Source organism: Trachemys scripta, chromosome 2 (assembly GCF_013100865.1).
Source record: "Trachemys scripta elegans isolate TJP31775 chromosome 2, CAS_Tse_1.0, whole genome shotgun sequence".
Taxonomy (NCBI): domain Eukaryota; kingdom Metazoa; phylum Chordata; order Testudines; family Emydidae; genus Trachemys; species Trachemys scripta.
Genome location: NC_048299.1, coordinates 58,260,149 through 58,281,132, shown reverse-complemented (window position 1 = coordinate 58,281,132; position 20,984 = coordinate 58,260,149). Strand labels below are relative to the sequence as shown.

The window sequence follows — 20,984 nt, the reverse complement described above, 5'->3', positions numbered from 1 at the left end:
TAGACTTGACTTGTACCAGCAGAAAGAGTTAATTTGCCATTATAGTTAAACCACCTGCCTGATATAAGATATACCAGCAAAAGGAGACATGGCTAATGTCATTTTGGGAGGTGTTGTCAGTGTAGGCTGTGCATATGCTAAGGGGCTGTGCTGACATAGACATGTGGGCTTAGGCTCCAGAGTGTAGACATACCTTCAAACTTTGCAAGAGCATATTTGTAAGTTTGTGCATAGTGCTTTCTCTGTGTAATTGTATATCATGGATCTTGGGTTGTATAAGGCCTGATCTACATTTAAAAATGCAGTCGACCTAAGTGTGGCACCCAGGAGTGTGAAAAATCCACACCTCTGAGCACTGTAGCTATGCTAGCCTGTGTAGACACAGCTAGGTTGATGGAAGAATGCTTCTGTTGACATAAGTACTGTTGCTCAGGGAGGTGGAGTTCCTACAGTGATGGAAAAACTCCTAGTGCACTGTAGTCTCTCTCTACACTCTGGGGTTTACAGTGGCATAGCTCCGGTGCCATAACTATGCTGCTGTAGTGTAGACAAGGCCTAAGTGTATAACTTTTAATGTAGGTGTCAGTCTCTAGTTTCATTCAAGCAGTTTACAATGAGCAGAAGCCCATAACTGAATGATTTTTCATTTCATAAGGTCCCATGTGTAATTCTCATATTTTTCCCCTTTGCAACTGTACAGAGCAATAGAAAAACTAAACGGATTCCAGCTTGAAAACTATTCCTTGAAAGTTGCATATATCCCAGATGAAATGGCAGCACAGCCACCTGCACAACAGCATCCACAGGGGAGACGTGGATTTGGACAGAGGGGTCCTCCGAGGCAAGGGTCACCTGGTGCAGCCACAAGGCAGAAACCGCAGTCGGATGTTCCACTGAGAATGCTGGTTCCCACGCAGTTTGTAGGAGCCATTATTGGGAAAGAAGGAGCAACTATCAGAAATATCACAAAGCAGACACAGTCCAAGTAGGTTATTCTACAGAATTGTGTTGTGGGCTTTAATTTTTCTTTTGGCTGCCTTTGTCTTTTTCCCTACACACCCAACAAAAGTCTATGTTCTTTCCCTTCCCTCTCTCCCACATGGAGTGGTAAATACATTTGTGGACTAGCCAAAAGTTCAGTCTATCTGGCACAGTTCTCCCCCCCGCCCCCCCTTAAAAACTTGCTCTATCAATCTCCTCTTGTCTGATGTGTAAACTTAAACGTTCCTCTGGGATTGATTGCCACTTTCCATGTCTTCCAAGATATTTTTGGGAAAAGCTTGGCTTTACAAATAGAACACAGTACACCGTACTGTTGGGACAAGCATATGAAACTAGTTTGTCAAGTATGTATCATGTCTTGTCTCCTCTTTCTGCAATGCTTGGGCCAGATCTACACTAGAAACTTTTGTTGGTATAATATTGTCAGCTAGGATTTTTTTTACGACAGTTACACTGGAACAGAATCTTAGTGTAGATGTAGTTACACCAGCAATGAAGTCCTTCTGTCAGTACAGCATGTTTCATTTGGGGAAATGGCATAAGCAGCAGCTGTACTAGAAGGTTATTTTTGGTATAACTATACTGGCAAAACCTTTTGAAGTGTAGACTAGCTAAGTGACTTCTCCGTTACATTTCTACTGCCTTGGAGGTGTCATTTTGGAGATTTGGTGTTTGTATTTTATGTTGAGACAGCCCCTGCAGGGTGTTGCCTTGCCAACTAAGGTGACAATTAGGGTCACTCTAAAAACATGCAATGCTTCATAATTGGCTTATGTGATAAAAGGGCAAACTAAAAGAATTGTGTGTAACAGACAAATTAGCAAGCTGTGTTTAGTGGCCACCTTCTGTCCTTGGTGTGTTTTTCTTCAGAACTTTCACTTTGACAGATTTAATTTCATTCAAAGCTGTGAGAAACCAGCAGTACTAATAGAATGGTCCCCAATTACAGAGGTGTTTTGCTTCTCAGCGTTCTAATGGTAAAGTTCTGTGTATAGAACGTACCTTTGTTAAAGAGTAGCTATCTGGTTACTGGAAGGGCTATAAGACAATGATTCTGGAACTAGGGTCCATGGACCATTGGTGGTTTACAGAGCACACTCTGGTCTGTGGAACCAAGTATTGAAGTAGTAATGCATCTGCTAGCTATAGCCCTTTCCAGAGTGCTCTCAAGGCTGTTTTGTTTAACTAGTGGGGGTGGGTGGGTGGGTTGGTTTTGGGTTTTCATGTCCGTCTCCCTTGTTCCTCTCCCCTGGGGTTTCTTGGCGTATGTCTACACTACCACTTATGTCGGTATAACTTATGTTGCTCGGGTGTGAAGATGCCACCCCCCTGAGTGACATAAGTTACACTGACCTAAGCATTGGTGTGGATAGCACTATGCTGGCGGGAGAGCTTCTCCTGCTGACATAGCTATTGCTGCTTGTTGGGGGTGAATTAATTAAGTCGATGGGAGTGTGGCTCTCTAGAGAGCTTATAGTGGTGCAACTGCATCGGGGGGAGTATGTTGGTATGTTAACCTGGAGGGATGGATTTTCTTGGGGTTGGGGAGGCAGATGGACTGCAGATATGTATCATGTCAATGACTTAATAGGGGGAGGTGTAGTTTCAAAAATGAGTGTTATTTCACATCAGACCTCCGAATTTTGTATTTAACCAGACTTTAATGGATAAATGCATACAGTAGCCTAAAAATCTTGTTACTGGTTTTAATTAAGTGGATTTAAAATACTGAAGGTGGACAAAAAAGATTGTTTAATGGAGAGTGCTCTACGCATCAGGAAACTAATTGTCGGGGGAGCCCTAGGACTTCCAATTCTCAGACCAGCAAAGGCTTGGGAAGTATTGTCTAGGGAATGTTAAAGATTAAGGCTATGATTTTGGCGCAGAGGTCACAGTGTTCATGGTAATCATGTATTATAATAAAGCAGTAGCCGCTCCTGTGGGCCTGGTTTCTCACTCTGGGCATTGTGTCCTGGCCCACGTGGTCGCAGTGCCATTCAAGTTTGGCACATGCATCCCTCCATAGATGGAGATGGAAGGGTGGATGTGACAACCCTGCGTGGTGCTGTGACCTAGTGCATAGAATTGCGACACTCATGGCTGGGTCTACCTCCCTGCTTTGTGGAACAGAAGCCACTGCTATAGGGCAAATGTGGGGTGGGCTTGCTCTCCAAGATGGGTTCACTCTCTAACACACTCATGCATGTGCTCATGCTGAGACCTTTTTTGTGACTTGGGTTTTTCCCCTGAACCTCTGCTGTTTAAAAAAAAAAAAAAAAATCTAAAAATTTGCATGACACAATTGTAGACTTACTCATGATCTCTGAAAAGGGCAGAAGAGAGCAGAAGTACTGTCACTGGCTGTAAGCAGATATGACTTCAGAGGATGCTTTCTGCCTTTTTTGTCACTTTGGGAAGGCATACACAAGAGAAATGTCACCTTCCTCATCTTCTGCCTGACAATTAGTTTGTGGACTTTGCACAAAATGCTGCACTATGAACCAAAATGAAATGTCCATATCCAGAAAGGGTTGACAAATTGGAGGGAATTTAGAGAAAAGCAATACAAATGATTTAGGGGTTTGGAGGTATTGACTCGTGGTTAGACTTCAGAAAACTGTAGCTTCTCACCAAGGTGAGAGCAGTGAGTAGCCTGCAGGTATTTGAAAGATGCAAACACTCAAGGCCCTATTGTGTCTCTGCAGGCCATGAGTAATTCTTAACTTTACTGGAGTTACCCTTTGTTGTGCAGGATGGGGCCCTGGTAGTGAGGGGAGAGGATGTTTAGGATGATACAAAGGTATAACTAGAAGAAATGGGATGACACTAAGAAGAGAAACATTTAGAGTTGAAAACCAGGGCAATATTCCTGATGTGAACATTAGTAGGATATAAAATAGTCTTTTAACAGAAGTGCTGGAAAATTCCCATCACTGGGGACATTACAAAGTAGGCTAGACAAAACACTCATTGCACTGTTGGGAGGAATTATTCATTTGTGGAGGATGGACTGGGTGACCTCACAGCTGTTCCCTTTCTAATTTTGTGATAGGAAAGCCAGGTGGAATGCAACACATGCTTAATAACTTGAGAGAGTAATTTTTCTATTTTATATAAAAATCTCGCCAAAATATGTGTTGGGTAGAATCTGGTGGGGAAGGGAAAATCCACTTTCTAATGTGTAGAGCTTCATCCAGCAAACCAGAATTTGTATCTTTTAAAAAGGAAAATATTTAATGGAGTGTTGAGTTTTATGTGGTGTTAATAACTATATGGTGTTAATAACTATATTTATATGTTTCACCAAATGAAACCTTGGTTTTGGTATTTTTAAAAAATCCATATTAACTCAAAATAAAGTGTATCTATAATCTCAATTATCAATCCAGAATAGAATAAATGCTTACAGCTAATGTTTTTTCTTTCCTCAAGAATTGATATTCATCGTAAAGAAAATGCAGGTGCTGCTGAGAAACCAATTACTATTCACTCTACTCCTGAAGGCTGCTCGACAGCTTGTAAAATTATTATGGAGATCATGCAAAAGGAAGCTCAAGATACCAAATTGTAAGTAAAGGGTTTAAAGAATGCAAAATTCCAAATCTTTTCCCAGTCCCATTAAAGAAGTACTCTTAGCTTTATTTGTCAACAGGTGAAGGTGAAGTTTCTCCGAGGTGTCCGGTAACAGCATTTAACTTTTGGCTTAAAGAACTTAATTTTATTTTCAGTGCCACCCTCTTTGCTCAGTTAAAAAAACCACACTTCCAGACATTGGCTGTTTGGGCGGGGGTGGGGCGGAGGGGGGTTTGTCGGGCAACCTGCAGTGAAATTCAAACTTTCACAAGCAATTAATAGTTTTTAATGTGGGCAGATTTTGTATGAGCTTTCACAAAAGGCTCTGTGGCGGCACATCAGTCCGTACCAACAATATGCTTGTTATTTCAGTCTGTGACGTCTATTGAGTAGCTGAACTACAATTAATTTTATATGGTGTTTTATAACGTGCGCTATTTGGTCCAATTTTGCCTCCAGCTAAACTGGTATATGGGAATGGGGGTACCAATATAGCTGAGAGCAGAATTGGCCAGTGACATAAGTCAAAATTTGTGTTTTGGTCTCCAGAAGGGAAAAATTAATATAGTAAGATACTAACCCACTGCCTTGGTTGAGCTCCATTTCAGAAGTAGATATTATGATGTTTGTGGCTACTAGGTGTGTCATCTTTATTTAAAAAAAAAACTTGGTTAATTTGGCTGCAAAGTATTTTTAAATAGTGGACACTACTGAGACAACAGCCCCGGTCTTTAAATGGAGAGAACAGTGAAAAGTACTTAGTTTTAAAAGCTTAGACCTGGTCTACGCTACACAGTTAAGTCAACATAAGGCAGCTTACGTCAACCTAACTATGTCAGTGTACCACTGCAGCTGTGCTCCCGCCGATGTAAGTGCTCTACTGCACCGACATAATAACTCCACCTGCACAAGAGGCGTAGGGCTTATGTCAGTATAGTTAGGGCAGCGCAGTGTCTGTGTAGACACTCTGTTACTTACATCAGCTGTTGGCCCGGGCTCTCAGCCCCTCACACTTCCCCTCTTCAGTCGGTGGAAATGCTCCTGGTGAAGATGCACACCACTGACAGAAAGAGGGTAGTATGGACATCAGCCACTGCAGTAATTACATAGGGCTGTAGTGTAGACCTGCCCTCATTTTTAATCTCTGTTAGTAAATATTTACCTGTATAAGTTATTGCAGCAAACAGTTAAGATTTTTCATTCAAGTGATATTACATTTAAAACCTTGCCTCTTTCAACTGCTTTTTAATAGTTGGCCATTTGTCTGAATTCTGTAACTTCTATTACAGTACAGAAGAAATTCCCTTGAAGATATTAGCACATAACAATTTTGTTGGCCGTCTTATTGGCAAAGAAGGAAGAAACCTAAAGAAAATTGAACAGGACACAGATACTAAAATCACAATATCTCCGTAAGTTTTCAATGGCCTAAACCTTGAAGTGCTGTGCTCAGAAATAGTTCCTTGGGTTTTGTAAACATTTTGTCCATTATGTAAAGGCTGGGATACCAACCATTCAGACCCCCCTCCATGCTGGGACTTAAACTGTTATTTTAGCTGAATTTAAACACTTCTCGACTTGTCTAAAAATAGTTTAGGCAAGGGCTGGTCTAAAAATAGTATTCTAGCTAGTTTAATCCATGTTTATAAAATGTTGTCTTGAAACTGTTATATGCTGGACAAGCAAGCATGTTTTATAACTGGACTAGTTTTGAAGCATGTATAGAATGAGTTGAAATAACATGGTTTAATCTCCTATATCGGCTGGGCTTTGGAACAAGGGAAAGGAGAAAAGCAACTGAATAAATAGGAAGAGAACAGTAGTATTTTAGGTAGTAATTTTCTGTCTGGGTCAGGTCCCTTTCTGCTTCAGCCTCTAACAGCTAAACTGCAGTAGGGTAATCAATCTATTGTTCATTTAGACAAATGTCTAGGCAAACAGCTCTGCTTTCTGCTATTAGCTGTCCTCACCCATGGGTGGAAGTGACTGCTGCAATGAGCTGAAACGTCTGAATACTGCTCTGTCATGGAGCTACATGTGGACGAGAGGAGTGTGGACTTCTCCTCCTGAATAAGTTTGGGGAAGTGAGAGCAATAAAGGAGTGAACACACCAAAGGAGGAGGGACAAGAGGAAAGTGAGTTAGGAAACTGGATGGAGGAAGGGGAAACAAGAAGTGTAATACAAAAGGGAGAAAAATAAAGGGAAAGAGGAAAGTAAATAAGAATTTCTATAAAGAAGGAGAATTGGAAAACAGTCTTGAAGATTAAAGAAAGAACCTGATAGGTTTTTTTTTTTTTAGCATGGGCAAAATGTTTGAGAGAAGGGAAAATTACCAGAAGGCAGAACAAAAAGATGCTTGTGACTGTTATAGAGTCCTTCTGGAGACTCTTGGGACAGAATGGGAGCGAAAACCATTTTGCCCCAGATTGAGATGAGGGAAGTTGCTGTGGGGTCAAGGAGGCAGAGGACCCTGTCTGACAGAACAGAGATGGGACTCCCCAGGGACTGGTGAGCTAGTGAGGGACATTGCATTTATGATGTCTTATTGTTTTATATAATACTGTACTCTCCTGTGCTTTATCTGTTAAGTAAAGAGCATAAAGATGTTAGACTGGACTATGTCTGACTACTTCACAACTGCTGCTGCTTGTCCCTTAGAGAGTTAAACTGTAAACCAGAAGGTTCGCACCTTTTGGGTGGAGTTCTAGGTGAGGGGTGTCTTTAAGTACCAGAGAGTCTGAAGGGTCAGTGCGATACCCAGGGGCTGGACAGCGGGTTCCAACACTCAGGTGGGGGTGCTAGATAAAAGGTCTGTGCCCGGAGAGTGAGCCTAGGCACCTTTAGATTGAGGCAGTGACTGGACTTCATTCAGACTCCAGAGGCTTGAAACACCCTTGGGATCCAAAGCACATGGGTTTGGATTCCCCTGACAGCAGTCCTAGTGTGTGGCCAGGAAGGGATAATTCTTCTTCTAGTAGTGTCCCTATGAGCGCTCCATGTCCGGATGTGTGTGCACCTGTGCGCGCTTCATCTGAAATTTTTGTCAGCAGTGTATGTGCCTGCACCCCAGACACCCCTGTGCCTGAAAAAAGGGTTTATAGGGAGGGGCTGACCTGTCACCACTCCAGTGCCTTTTCAGCTGCCTGTGGCTTGAGACTGAGTGTTGCAGTGTTGAGCCTCTTGGCTTGCTACGCTTTGCTTTCTTTATACCTTTTCTTTTAGTTTTTAGTTATTAATTTTTTCTGTTATTAGCAAAAGTTTGTCCTTTGAGGGAGTTTCTCCCCTTCCCTGCTCCTTGTTTGCCCTTTGGGCCTCTAGGTTTTCTTCCCGGGCCACATCCATGGCCTTGAGGTGCAGGTTTATACCCAAAACTCTGGACTTCATACCCTGCTAGACCTGTCGCAGGTCCTTTCTCCTCAGCAACAGATATTCAAGCTGCCTTCGCTGCTTGGGAGAAACCCACATTCCTGTAAATGTAATGCTTCGGATTTAAAAACAGATCTAAAAAATGGAGGGAGGACAGACTTGAACACCTACTTATGGGGGGCTCCCTGAGACCCACAGGAACCGAGTTACCCCTGTACATCTGTTGCACCGACCACCTCTGGTTCAGCAGTCCCTGAGGACTCCCCATCCCTCCCAAGAAGAAAAGACCACATTCTCCAGCCTGAGAAAAAAGAAGGGCAAAGTTGCATCCTTGATCTGGGTCTCGGGTATCTCGTGTCCCAGTGTGGGCATTGCAGAGGCTCCCAGTCCCTCTGATACTGCAACCATGGTACCAACTTAGGAGGTTCTTTTGTATACTGAGAAGGCATCTAGAGTGGGACCAACATCCCAGTACCTGACTCAGTGCCTCCAAAAGCCAGAACCAAGGTAGTCTTTATCTGTACTGTCTTCCATAGCCTAAGGTAAAAAGCATACCATGCTTATTTCAGTGCAGTCTCCAGTAACACCGGATATTTTTACTCCTGAGTAACCATATCCAGCGTCCCCAATATCATCCAGGCTTCTATTTCACGGGAACCTCTGAATCCTCAAAGAACCCAAATCACTATCATTTAGATATACTGAGAGATACTCCTCCCCAGTACCAACTCATCTCATGGAGACTACTCACCTTCCGTCCATTTCTTCAATGGTGACTCACCCTCTGGTATTGACGCTGTCCCCATACAGACTCTTTGACGGTACTGAGGGATACTTCGAGCTGGTACCATTACAAAATTCACCACACCACCTCACCAATCTCCCTGTCTAACCTCGGTAACAATGGAAGCACATATCTCTTCTCGGAGCGTGGTACTGACCCAACAACCAGTACCTACACCACTGGCCCACTTTATGGATACAGATGCGTCTGTCATGGTTCCTCCAACTTCCAACCTCCCTTCCTAAATGACCACACTGCAGAAGGAGCTCATAGCAGGAAGAACGCCTGGTTACCCTGGCAAGGACTAACTTGGGGTTCTGCCCCATTCCCTTATGCTTCATCACAGTTGGCTTACTGGAATCTGTGGAGACCATTTCTACAGGGTGCCATCCCAAAAGACCTCACATCAGAGACATCAACTGATGCCCTAGGTCCTGCCACCCAGATACCTCCAGCAGAGCAGGAAGCAGTGGAAGAGGAAGAAGCATCCCCTTCCCACAAATCCTCCTTATCAGATGAATCTGTTGTGCCTCCCTGCCATCTTACCCTGACGACTTCCAGGCTTTTCAAGAACTCATAAAAAGTGAGGCAGACACCTTACAAATCCCGTTAATGGTGGATTTCCTGAATCTCCTCTCTTTGGATGGATATCCTTCATTCACCTCCTCAGGGCAAGGATTGCCTTGCCCATCAATGAAGATTTGTTTACCCGAGCATGCATGGTATGGCAAACTCCAGCCACTATCCCAGCCACATATAAAGTGAGCTGACAAAAAGTATTACATCCCTCCTACAGCCTCAGAGTACTTTTTTTTTTTTTTTTTTTTTTTTTTTCTCTCATCCACCTCCCAACTCTTTGGGGTGGAGGTTGCCAACCAATAGAACAGGCAACTCCAGTTCCATTCAACACTATCTGATAAGCAGCTGAAATGATTGGACCTTCTCGACAGAACTACTCCTTGGCCTAGTTGCAGTTCAGAGTGGCCAATTATCAAGCACCAATAGCAAAGTGTGACTTCAGTCTAGTCAAAGTTTTCATCTTTATTGAACACCTGCCTCAGAAGCAGAGAGAACAATTTCAGGCCCTCATTACAGAGGGACAGACAGTTGCCAAGGCATCTTTCCAGGCCTTGCTAGATGCCGCTGACACAGCTGCATGTTTTGTGGCTATGGCTAGTCATGTGCTGAGCTTCCTAGCTGCAGTCTTCCGGCCTCCCCCAGGAGATACAAAATATGGTCAAGCACCTTCTTTTCAAAAGCCTCAAGTTGGTTAGTGATGCCATGGATGGGTCCCTCCATTCACCCAAAGCCTTCCTGGTGACACTATGATCTTTGAGCATCTATAAATCTGTGATGAAAAGAAAATAGAGCAGGACAATTCAGTGACCTCGCATACTTCACTACCAGCCCACAAGACTGGCTGAACTCCATGATGAAGCCCAGATTCCCTAAGAAACAGCCCTCTCCCAGCCAGTAATGTCTTCAAAATGCCTGTTTTGACCTATTGGTCAAGGATCACAAACTACTTCTCATTTTGGATCCTAGATTACATTTGTTCCCTTCCTACCCTTATGGGGGATCATCTCTTCCATTTCCTACGTTCCTGGGAGTTCATTACCTCAGACAGATGGATCCTGGAAGTGATTTCTACGGGCTATTCCATCGGTTCAACTCCTTACCACCTCCTCTCTCTCATCCCTCTTCAGGGAACTTGCTCACGAAGATCTCTTATGAAAGGTACAATTCCTTTTAGCTGGGCACGATCAAATCTGTCCCATGGGACATCATTGGGAAAGGGTTCTATACTCAGTATTTCCTTGTCCTGAAGACAAACAGTGAATAGAGACCAATTCTGGATCTCAGGACCTTAAACACATTCAGCCGCTCTCAGTGGTTCAGAAAGGTGACCCTAGCAACAATAATTTCCCCTCTGGATCCAGGAGGTTGGCTTGTTTCCCTTGACCTTCAGGATGCTTATTTTCATGTCATTCATCTCTTGCACAAATGATTTCTACGTTTTATGGTGGGCAGGGACCAGTACCCGTGTCACATCCTGCTCTTCGGCCTCTGCACCACCTCAAGGGTCTTCACCAAAGTTCTCTCAATTGCAGCAGCTCGTCTTTCCTTACCTGGATGATTGGTTCCTGAAAAGAGAAGCAGCATCCATTGCGTCAGTTTGATAAAACCCAATAAACTCCTCATAAATCTCCCAGTCTTCACAAGAAAAGAACCTTAAAGAAAAACTTACTTGTTCTTTTCTTGACAAATTGGTAGTCTAATCCATTACAATGGCATAAAACTTTGAAGCCTTTATCTTTTGCACAATTTATCTTAGCACCATCGTTGCGATTATTTCGTTAACCTCACATGACAGCCACTTGTATTTTGTGCAACTAAGCCACTGTCTCAGTTCCTCTGAATCTGTACTGCGTAGCAACAGGAGCTGCATCAAATTTGAATCACTCTCATGTCCACGTAATGCTATTGCTTGCTGAGCTAGGTACTGAACACCGTTAAAAATTTTGTGCAGTGCATTCCTAGCTGATTGTGATTCTTTTCTGTAATTGGCCGACATTAGTGCAGAAACATTTACCTGCGATTGCAGAGCAGCATACTTCATTACCACTTCCTTGTGACAGGAGGATTTTTCGTGTGATGTAACACTACACAACACATGTCTCCAATCTTGAAATCTGGATGAAATAAAACTTGGTTCGGCCTTCGTAGAAAATATTAAGATCTTCTTTTCAGAACAGTTTTTGGAGACTGAGCAAAAACCTTTGTCTAATTCACTGTTGTACTCCAACCACGTAAACCTTGATAGCCAAGATTGCTGAAAACTCCTTTTCTTATTTTGTAGATTTGCTGCATCTTTCTTTTGTATAACTTCAGTTTGACAGCTTGGTGTTGAACTCAGGCCGTCACTTGATGAATTACCCTTTTCTTCTTTTTCTCTGGGTAATTTTATTAAAAATTTATCCATTGTTGATTATTATTGGTCCTACAAATCAAGAATTTGTTGCTGGGATAAAATTAAGCTACAATGCACTGGCGCTACAAGATCACAAGGGCCAATTAAAAGTGGAAAGTCAGAAGCAGCACTTACCTGCTTCAATACATTACATTTTGTTGTACCCGTATACAACCAATTATATACTTTAAAGGGTGTAAAAAAATCAAGTATCGTGCTAAACACGATCATACCCTAAACTGACTGCCAAATTTAAGTTGCATGTTTTTTCCCTCAGGTGAGAGCTTTGGGGTGGGGCTGGGGATGAGGGGTTCACAGTGCAGGAGGGGGCTCAGGGCTGGGACTGAGGGTTGGGGTGCAGGGGGTGAGGGCTCTGGCTGGGGGTGCGGGTTCTGGGATGAGGAGCTTGGGGTGCAGACAGGCTGCCCCGATGCTAGGGCCAGAGAGGAGGACTTCCCCCAAACCCTTTCCCCACTGGCAGCAGCAAGCTCTGGGGGAGGAGCCCCCGTCTCCCCTCCGCTCCGCCCCTCCCACCCCCCAGTCAGCACCTCACCTCACACTCACACCACTGTCACTGCACATGCTCCTAGGACCCCTCTCAGGTCCAGGAAGCCCCTTCCACTATGGTGGGGGGAGGGCTACCATCATGTGTGGTCTCCTCCCCTGCTGGTGTCCCTCACCATAGCCCCACTGGGGTGGGGAATGGGGCTGCCCCTTGCCTAGCGTGGAGCAGGAGTGGGGGATGGGGGGGGGCAGATCAGAGGGGCAGACACTCACCAAAGCCCCAGCAGCTGCTCAGGTGAGTAAGATCCACTCCAGATGTTTCCTAGCTGGAAGCCCCCTCGGCGTCACCTCCTGGTGGGTGCTTGGGGGGGGGAGCTGCCAATCATGTATGTGCCTCCTCCCCCTCCTCAGGTGCAGCAGCAGCTGGCTGCCTCAGTCTGCCGCCAGCACCGCTCTTGTGCTGTAGCCTAGCCTTAGGCAGCAGCAGCTGGCAGTGCAGGCGAGGGAGAGCAGCGCGGAGCAGCAGGGCAGCCACCTGCTTTCAATCAGGCAGGGACGGCCTGGGGGAGGCACACAGGGGGTGGAAGGCGGGGGCCAGGGGACGCTCTGAGGCCTGGGGGAGATGCATGCGTGGATGAGGGCTGGGGGATGCTCCAGGCAGGGATGCGGGAGAGACCTGGCTCCAAACATTGGTGGAGCCAGGCCCTTGGCTCTGAATATTCCTGGAGCCCAGGCACCATGGGCCCATATAACTCGCTGCCCCCGCTCATAACGCCATCATGGTTGAGACAGGTGTGGTTCGTAGAGCTGATTCATTTGTCCCTGCAGCCTCCTCTCTGCCTTCCTGTAATGTCAACTCTCCTCACCCAGGATTTGGGTTTGGTCACCTACCACAATCTCACAACACTTTGCCTCAGTGTGGCTATTCGGTGGCTGTCTGGTATAGAAGAGATCTGCTCTCCAGAAGTTAAAAGGGTACTGCTTAACATCAGAGCCCACAGCTAGGAAACAAGAGAAACAAGGTGGGTGAGGTATTGGACCAACTTCTGTTGGTGAAGAGACAAATGTTTGAGCTGAAGAAGAGCTATGTGTAAAATCGAAAGCTTGTCTTTCTCACCAACAGAAGTTGGTCCAATAAAAGAGATTTCCTCACTCACTGTGTTTCGCTAATATCCTTAGGCCAACGTGGTAACAACAACACTGAATACAGGAAAATTTACCTGTAAAAGTGGAAACGCTTCCAGGCTTGGTGCAACCATCAAGCTATGCTTTCTCTTGAATTCTCTTTGTCTCACATCCTTCATTACCTTCTGAATTTAAAGACCACAGGCTTACTGCTAAGCTCTCTCAAAGTTCAGCTAGTTGCCATCACAGCTCCTTGTAGAAGTGTTCAGTCTTCATTCACCCTACCCCACTGCAAGATTTATCAAAGGCCTATTCAACCTCTTCCTTCCTATCAAGAAGCCAAGTCTGCCATGGGACCTCTCCTCAGTGCTCTGAGGAAATCCCCATTTGAACTGATGGGGATGTCCACATCCTTGCTTCCTTCCTAAAGTCTCTTCTGAATTCCACATTAATCAAAAGATTTACTAGCCACTATTTTACACCAAGCCACACTCACAATGGATGTTAAGAGCTCTTGCCTCTTACCTTGACAGGGCCAGGTCCTTTTGGATTTCTCCATCTCTGTTTCGGAATGAATTAGGGGACATCCAGTATCCTCCCAAAGATTGCCCAAATGGGTTCCAGGTTATGTCGTCATGCTACGAAGCCTCATTCCCCTCAGATTCAGCAATAACTCTTGATCTCTGTAGCTCTTCTTAAAAATATACCATCTCAAACATCTGCAGGACAGCCACCTGGTCTTCGCTGCACATATTTTACCAGCATTATGCTCTCATGCCTGATTCCAGGACTGACATGGCCTTTGGTGACACTGTCTACAGTCCATATTGAATCCACTTCCTTGGCACTTTCCTCCATGATAGAGGCACAGAGAGTTTCCCGACCTGGAGCACCCATAGGGACACTATTTGAAGAAGGAGATTACTTACCTTGTGCAGTAACTTGTTTTTCAAGATGTGTTCCCCTGTGGGTGCTCCACTACCTACTCTCTTTCCTCTCTGCCTCAGAATCTCTTTCTTTGGACTTCTGTGGTTGAGAAGGAATTTGAGTGGTGGTGCATCTGCCCCTCCTTTTGGAGCCCAAAGGTGTCTGGGGCACAGGTGTTGATCCGCAGACACTGCTGACAAAGATCTCCAATCAAGAGCAGATGGGTGGGTGTATATCCTGATGTGAGGCACCCAGAGGGACACATCTCAAAGATCTCAGGTCACTGTACAAGGTAAGTAATCTCTCCTTGCTAGAATCTGAGACACATCCAAGCAAATCTTAACCATTTGACACTGAATCACATTGCACTAATTTTAGTCCAGTCTTTTGTGAGGGAAGCATTCTTCCAGATTCTGTTAGAATCATGTTTGAGTTCTGCTGCAAATTGATCTTGTATGTTCCATTGTTGCAGGGCAAATCTGCCAATTTCAAAATTCCCCAGCCTTAATTGATAAGTTTTGATTATCATCTACTGTTTGAATGGTAATTAATTGGATTTCTGTTTTGTCTGCAGACTGCAGGACTTGACACTCTATAACCCTGAACGGACCATTACAGTTAAAGGCAGTATTGAAACTTGTGCCAAGGCCGAGGAAGAAATAATGAAGAAAATCAGGGAGTCCTATGAAAATGATATTGCTGCTATGAATGTGAGTCTTTTTATGGCTTGGTCATTTTTGAAAGTTTATTTCTGAGAGATTCTTTAAGTCTATATATATATATATAAATCTCTTTTGGATAGGAAAAATTGAGAACATTGACTTAGATGAAGGAAATGAAGAGTAATTTTACTTCAAAAGTACCTTCCTTTGTTGTGGACACTGGAAAGGAGTTTTTATTTGTGTTATGAATGTTCATTTGATGCTACAGTAGTATAAAGTACTTGAAGGAAGTGCTTTCTAGTTTCCTGATACTGTTCTGTTTTTAACATAATAAGAGCAATTTTTTTATTTGGTAACTTTAATCTGTAAATGAGACTTTCCTTAGTTTCCTATTTTCTCATGTATAGGACTCGCTCTTTAATTTGGGAGTAGAAGTATGTCCTTTCTAATTTGGAAGGTAAAGAACTGTACACCTATGAAGATAATTGCTGATTATCTAATGCAAAAAAATATTACCCTGTAATTCAACAATGTCACAGGTAGAGATTGGTAGACCAGAGAAGACTTGGGTAAACCATCCTCCAAAATGTGGAAACATGGACAAACTGCTAACTTTAAGAACAAAAGAATAGTACAAGCATGTAGGGAGAAAATCAGAAAGAGTAAGGCACAAAATGAGTTACACCTAACAAGGGACATAAAAGGATATAACAGGAGGTTCTATTAGGAGCAATAGAAAAACAAAAGAAAGCGTAGGTCCACTACTTAACGGGGAAGAAGAGCTAATAATGGATGACACCAAGAAGGCTGGGTGTTTAATGCTTATTTTGCTTCAATCTTCACTAAAAAGCTTAATTGTAATCAGATGCTTTTACACAATAGTAACAAAAAGGGGGAAAGAACACAAGCCAGAATAGGGATAGAAAAGGTTGAAAAATATTTCAATAAGTTAGATCTATTCAAGTCAGCAGGACCTGATGAAATTCATCCTAGTGTGCTTAAAGAATTAACTCAAGCAATCTCAGAATCACTAGCGATTTATCTTTGAGAATTCATGGAGGGCAGGTGAGGGTCCCAGAGCACAGGAGAAGGTCAAATATAATACCTATCTTTAAAAAAGGCAACAAAGAAGACCTGGAATTTTTAAACCAGTTAGCCTAACTTAGATACCTGGAAAGATACTGAAACAAATTGATTAAACAATGAGTTTAAGAACCGAGAGGATAATAGGATAAGTAGTATCCAATATGGATTTGTCAAGAACAAATCGTGCCAAGCCAACTCAGTTTCCTTCTTTGACAGGGTTACTGACCTAGTGGATAGAGGGAAGAAGTAGACATGATATATCTTGACTTTTGTAAGGCTTTTTATACAGCCCCACATAACATTCTCATAAGTAAAGTAGGGAAATGTGGTCTAGATGAAATTACTATAAGGTGAGTGCACAAATTACTATAAGGTGAAAGCAAACTGTTTATAATTACTCTGAGTACAGCCTGTCAAACTGGGATGAATCTAGTGGGGCCCTGCATGGGTCTGTCCTAGGTGTGGTACTACTCAAAATTTTCATTAATGTCTTGGATGATGGAGTGGAGTATGTGTTTATAATATTTGTGGATGACACCAAGATGGAAGGAGTTGTAAGTACTTTGGAGAATAGGATTGGAATTCAAAATGACCTTGATAAATTGGAGAATTGGTCTGAAATCAACCAGAAAAAATTCAATAAAGGCACATGCAAAACACTACACTTCTGAAGGAAAAAATCAAATGCACAACTATAAAATGGGGAATAATTGTCTAGGTGATAGTGCTGCTGAAAAGGACCTAGGGCAGTGATTTTCAACCTGTGGTCCATGGACTCTTGGGAGTCCAGAGACTGTCTGAGGGATCCACAAAAGGTTATTACCATAGAAGAGTGGTTTTAACCCTGTGGTCCGCAGAACCCTATGGGTCCACAGACTGTCTAAGATTTCCAAAGCAGTCTAGATCTCCATTTGAAATTTTTTAGGGGTCCGCAAATGAAAAAAAGTTGAAAACCACTGATTATGAGGTTGTAATGGATCACAAATTGAATAAAAATCAGCAGTGTGATGCATTTGTGATGCACAGGAGGTAATTGTTCTGCTCTACTCAGCACTGTTGAATCCTCACTTTGAGTACTGTGTCCAGTTCTAGGCACCACCTTTTAGTAAAGATGTGGACAAAATGGGGAGAGCAACAAAAATGATAAAAGGGAATGAGGAAAGGTTAAAAAAAGACCTGGGCATGTTTATTCTTGAGAAAAGACTGGAGGGGGATGGGGATGGGGACTGATAAGTCTTCAAATATGTTAAGGCTGTTATAAAGAAAATGGTGGTCAATTATTCTCCATATCTGCTGAAAGTAGGACAAGAAGTTATCTGCTTAATCTACAGCAAGGGAGATTTAGGTTAGATATTAGGAAAAAACATTTTAACTCTAAAGATAGATAATACTAGAATAGGCTTCCAAGGGAGGTTGTTGAATCCCCATTATTGGAGATTTTTAAGAACCGATTGGACGAACTCCTATCAGGGTTGGTCTCAGTGTAAATGTTCCTGCGTCAGTGCATGGGGCTGGACTAGATGACCTCTTGAGATCCCTTCTAGCCCTACGTTTTTATGATTCTATGAAAAATTCAGCTATATATATCAACACTTAACCAAAACATTCTGTTCTGGATGTCAGGTGGGAAATGTCTTTAAGTTGCCAATGTCAAATTGTATTGCAGGGAAATAACTTGGTGGGGGAGGAGGGGAAGAACTGGAGCTTAACTGAAGATTCTGGAGTGTGTTAGAATGTTACAACACCGCCTAGTAATTAGGCACGATCAAATTGCCCAGGAACAGTCTAGTCCCGTGGTTCTCAACCCATGGGCTGCTTGCGGCCCGATCAGCAAACAGCTGCGGCCCATGTGACATCCTCAGGGCCATACAGGTAGTATATATATTGTGTGGATGTGGCCCACATAACTCAGGGCGTTGAATATGTGGCCCACAGAGGTAAATAGCTTGAGAACCACTGATCTAATAAGTGACATGCAGCATCTTTATAGTTAATGCTCACCCTGTGAGCACTGTGGGGGAATTTCACACTCCACACTCTGCAGTCCACCTCCAGTTTTAGCAGTGTGGGAGGCAGGGAGAATTAGTAGTTATGGGTAGAGCTGCTCTGTTTCTAAAGGACTGTTGACTTTCTATCACAAAGTCAAGCGGGTTATTGTTTTTGTACTAAACCTCATTCTAAGCATGCGGTCTAAAGGTCTGCCTGTCACTTGGATTTCTTTTCTCCAATCTTGTGGGCCACTTCATTGAAAAATAAAGTTGTAGTGAGAGACACCTGACTGTCACATTAGAGCCAAGCTTTTAACCTTATTGGCCTAAGTGAGTTGTCTGGGTTATAGATCTGAAATCTGAATCCTCAAGAATGTAGATTTAAAATAAAACATTGGCATCTTTACAAAAGAGGCTATTACATTGTCCCAACTAGGATTTTGATTAAGTTTAATAACTTACATTGTAAAGCTAAATAATTCTTCTACCGTTGCAGCTTCAAGCACATTTAATTCCTGGATTAAATCTGAATGCCTTGGGTCTGTTCCCACCTTCTTCTTCAGGAATACCACCTCCCACAGTGGGTGTTGCCTCTGCTGCCGCTGCTACTTCATATCCACCATTTGGGGTAAGAAGTCTTCTTACTTTTGGCTATATTATATTGGCAAAAAAGAGTGCTGTCAAAGTTTGACTACTGTTGAAGGGTAACTGTAACTATAAGGTGATGCTGGTCAAAGCTTGAAAAAAAGAAAAACTTGGCAAAGACCCAGGTATGTCAGTGTTCTGGCAACAATTTACTAGTAGCACAGTTCTTTTGTGTTTTTACTTGATGTAATGTGCTGGGTTTGTTTGCTGAATGCTTTCATCTTGGCTTGTTTATCCTGTTTCCACATGAAAATTATCTAAGGTGGGTGCAGAAGAGTACAAACACTCAGTGACTGTTGTGTAAAATTATCAGTGATGAATTTATCAGTGAAATCAAACAAGTGAGATTTGGAAAAGTATGAAACCCTGTTTTCTAAACACATGATAGAGATTTTCTTTTATATCCCTGCAGAAAAATAAGTGCAAGTTTATACTTCTCTCTTAAATCAGTTAGAAAAACACTTGGTCAGCGGTTACAAGAAATAAAGCAATCTATATAAGCCTATCCCTCCTATCTGGTTTCCTAATATGAAGGAAAATATGGCATTTGATAATAGATTAGAATTCTGTGTAGCAAAAACAAATTTATCTTTCAATACAGCATTTTTGTGTATGTACAAAACCTACTGGTATAAAACAACACTAAGTACAGTAGAGTTAGGAACACCAGAGTTACGAACTGACCAGTCAACCACACACCTCATTTGGAACCAGAAGTACACAATAAGGCAGCAGCAGAAACAAACAAACAAAAACAAATAAAGCAGATACAGCACAGTACTGTGTTAAATGTAAACTACTAAAGAAAAAGGGAAAACAGCATTTTTCTTCTGCATAGTAAATTTTCAAAGCTGTACAGGTGAGTCTCATCTTACGCAGGGGTTCCGTTCCGTGGTTAGCGCGTAAAGCGAAAACTGCGTATAGTCAAAATTACATTGAGTTGAATGGCGGGCGGAATCGCCTGCACTACAGGTACAGCATTAAAATTGTTATTTTTCTCTTGTTTTTGTTTTTGCCGACCGTGTAAAGCTGAAATCGCGCATGTTAAATGCGCGTAAGATGCGACAGACCTGTATTAAGTCAATGTTCAGTTGTAAACTTTTGAAAGAACAACCTTAACGTTTTGCTCAGAGTTGTGAACATATCAAAGTTATGAACAGCCTCCATTCCTGAGGTGTTCGTAACTCGGAGGTTCCATATACAGGTGATGGTTTATAAATACAGATGAATCTGTTGGAACGTATGTGTGCATAGTATGATGCTTTCTGAAAAGAGAGTGTGAGGAGTCATGGTGTTCTCTTGTTCAAATTCTTTGCTTCTTAATGTTCTTCGGGGAACCATTTGCTTGCTCCATAGCAATATTTTGCATCACATGGACCCTCCAGGAATCATTCTAACAAGGGAAGGTTCTTATCTGCAAACTCTCTGCAGTTTTTGGAGGCGGGGAGGAGGTAATTTTTCTTCACTCCTCTATCACTAGCCTCCATGGTTACCAACTCAGTAAAAGATTATTAGGTTTTCAAAATGAACTACACCTCTACCTCGATATAAAGCTGTCCTCGGGAGCCAAAAAATCTTACCGCATTATAGGTGAAATCGCATTATATTGAACTTGCTTTGATCTGCCGGTGTGCACAACCCTTCCTCCCCCACCCCCAAGCACTGCTTTACCGCGTTATATCCGAATTTGTGTTATATCGGATCGCGTTATATCGAGATAGAGGTGTATTAGATCAAGCAACTGGTAAGACTTTACAAAGCCCAGAGACCTGACAGAACTTTTCACCATCTTCTTTACTGAGAATTCCTTTGAGTTAACTTTTAAATTGATTGATTAATATTGAGCAACACTCGATGGGCAAAGATGCAGTGCTGCATATTGGCTATGGAGGCCCACAGACAGTGTGTTCAGGAAACTGGTTGCACTATATATTCACTCCCATGTCAAAGTCAAGGCTTGGTTACTGCTTTGCAGAAGGCTTTCTTAGCAAATCTCATCTCTGTATTTACCATGCATGCTGTACATGAAGCCAAATCCACCATGAGATAAGAAATTATGAACTTGAGTAAATAACTGCACTCAGATGGGCTAAATAACTATACATATGGTAGTAGGGGTTTCTTTAATATTTTTCCCAGAGAAGTAAGCCAAGGAAATGTCACTGAAAGAAAGAGAATAAATACCACACTCATAACATTGTTCATGGGAATGAACGATTTGAGTGTAGGGAGATTCTATACTGAACATAGTTTATAATGTTAGTAGACTTATCAGGAAAATGTTCCAAAAGAGAGCATGGGAGGCAATCTATGCTATGTTTATACCGCACAATCTTACTATTAAAAGCAA

General features: G+C 42.7%; 1 protein-coding gene across 2 annotated transcripts in view; it reads left to right on the top strand.

Annotated features, from left to right (window-relative positions):
- IGF2BP3 (insulin like growth factor 2 mRNA binding protein 3) overlaps positions 1-20,984 on the top strand; it is a 169,622-nt gene that overhangs the window by 107,127 nt on the left and 41,511 nt on the right. For both annotated transcript variants that reach the window (XM_034760624.1, XM_034760623.1), the window contains 5 exons: positions 701-985; positions 4,435-4,569; positions 5,865-5,987; positions 14,828-14,963; positions 18,486-18,617. In XM_034760624.1, the coding sequence (XP_034616515.1) occupies positions 701-985; positions 4,435-4,569; positions 5,865-5,987; positions 14,828-14,963; positions 18,486-18,617 (811 nt within the window). The remainder of the gene's footprint in view (positions 1-700; positions 986-4,434; positions 4,570-5,864; positions 5,988-14,827; positions 14,964-18,485; positions 18,618-20,984) is intronic.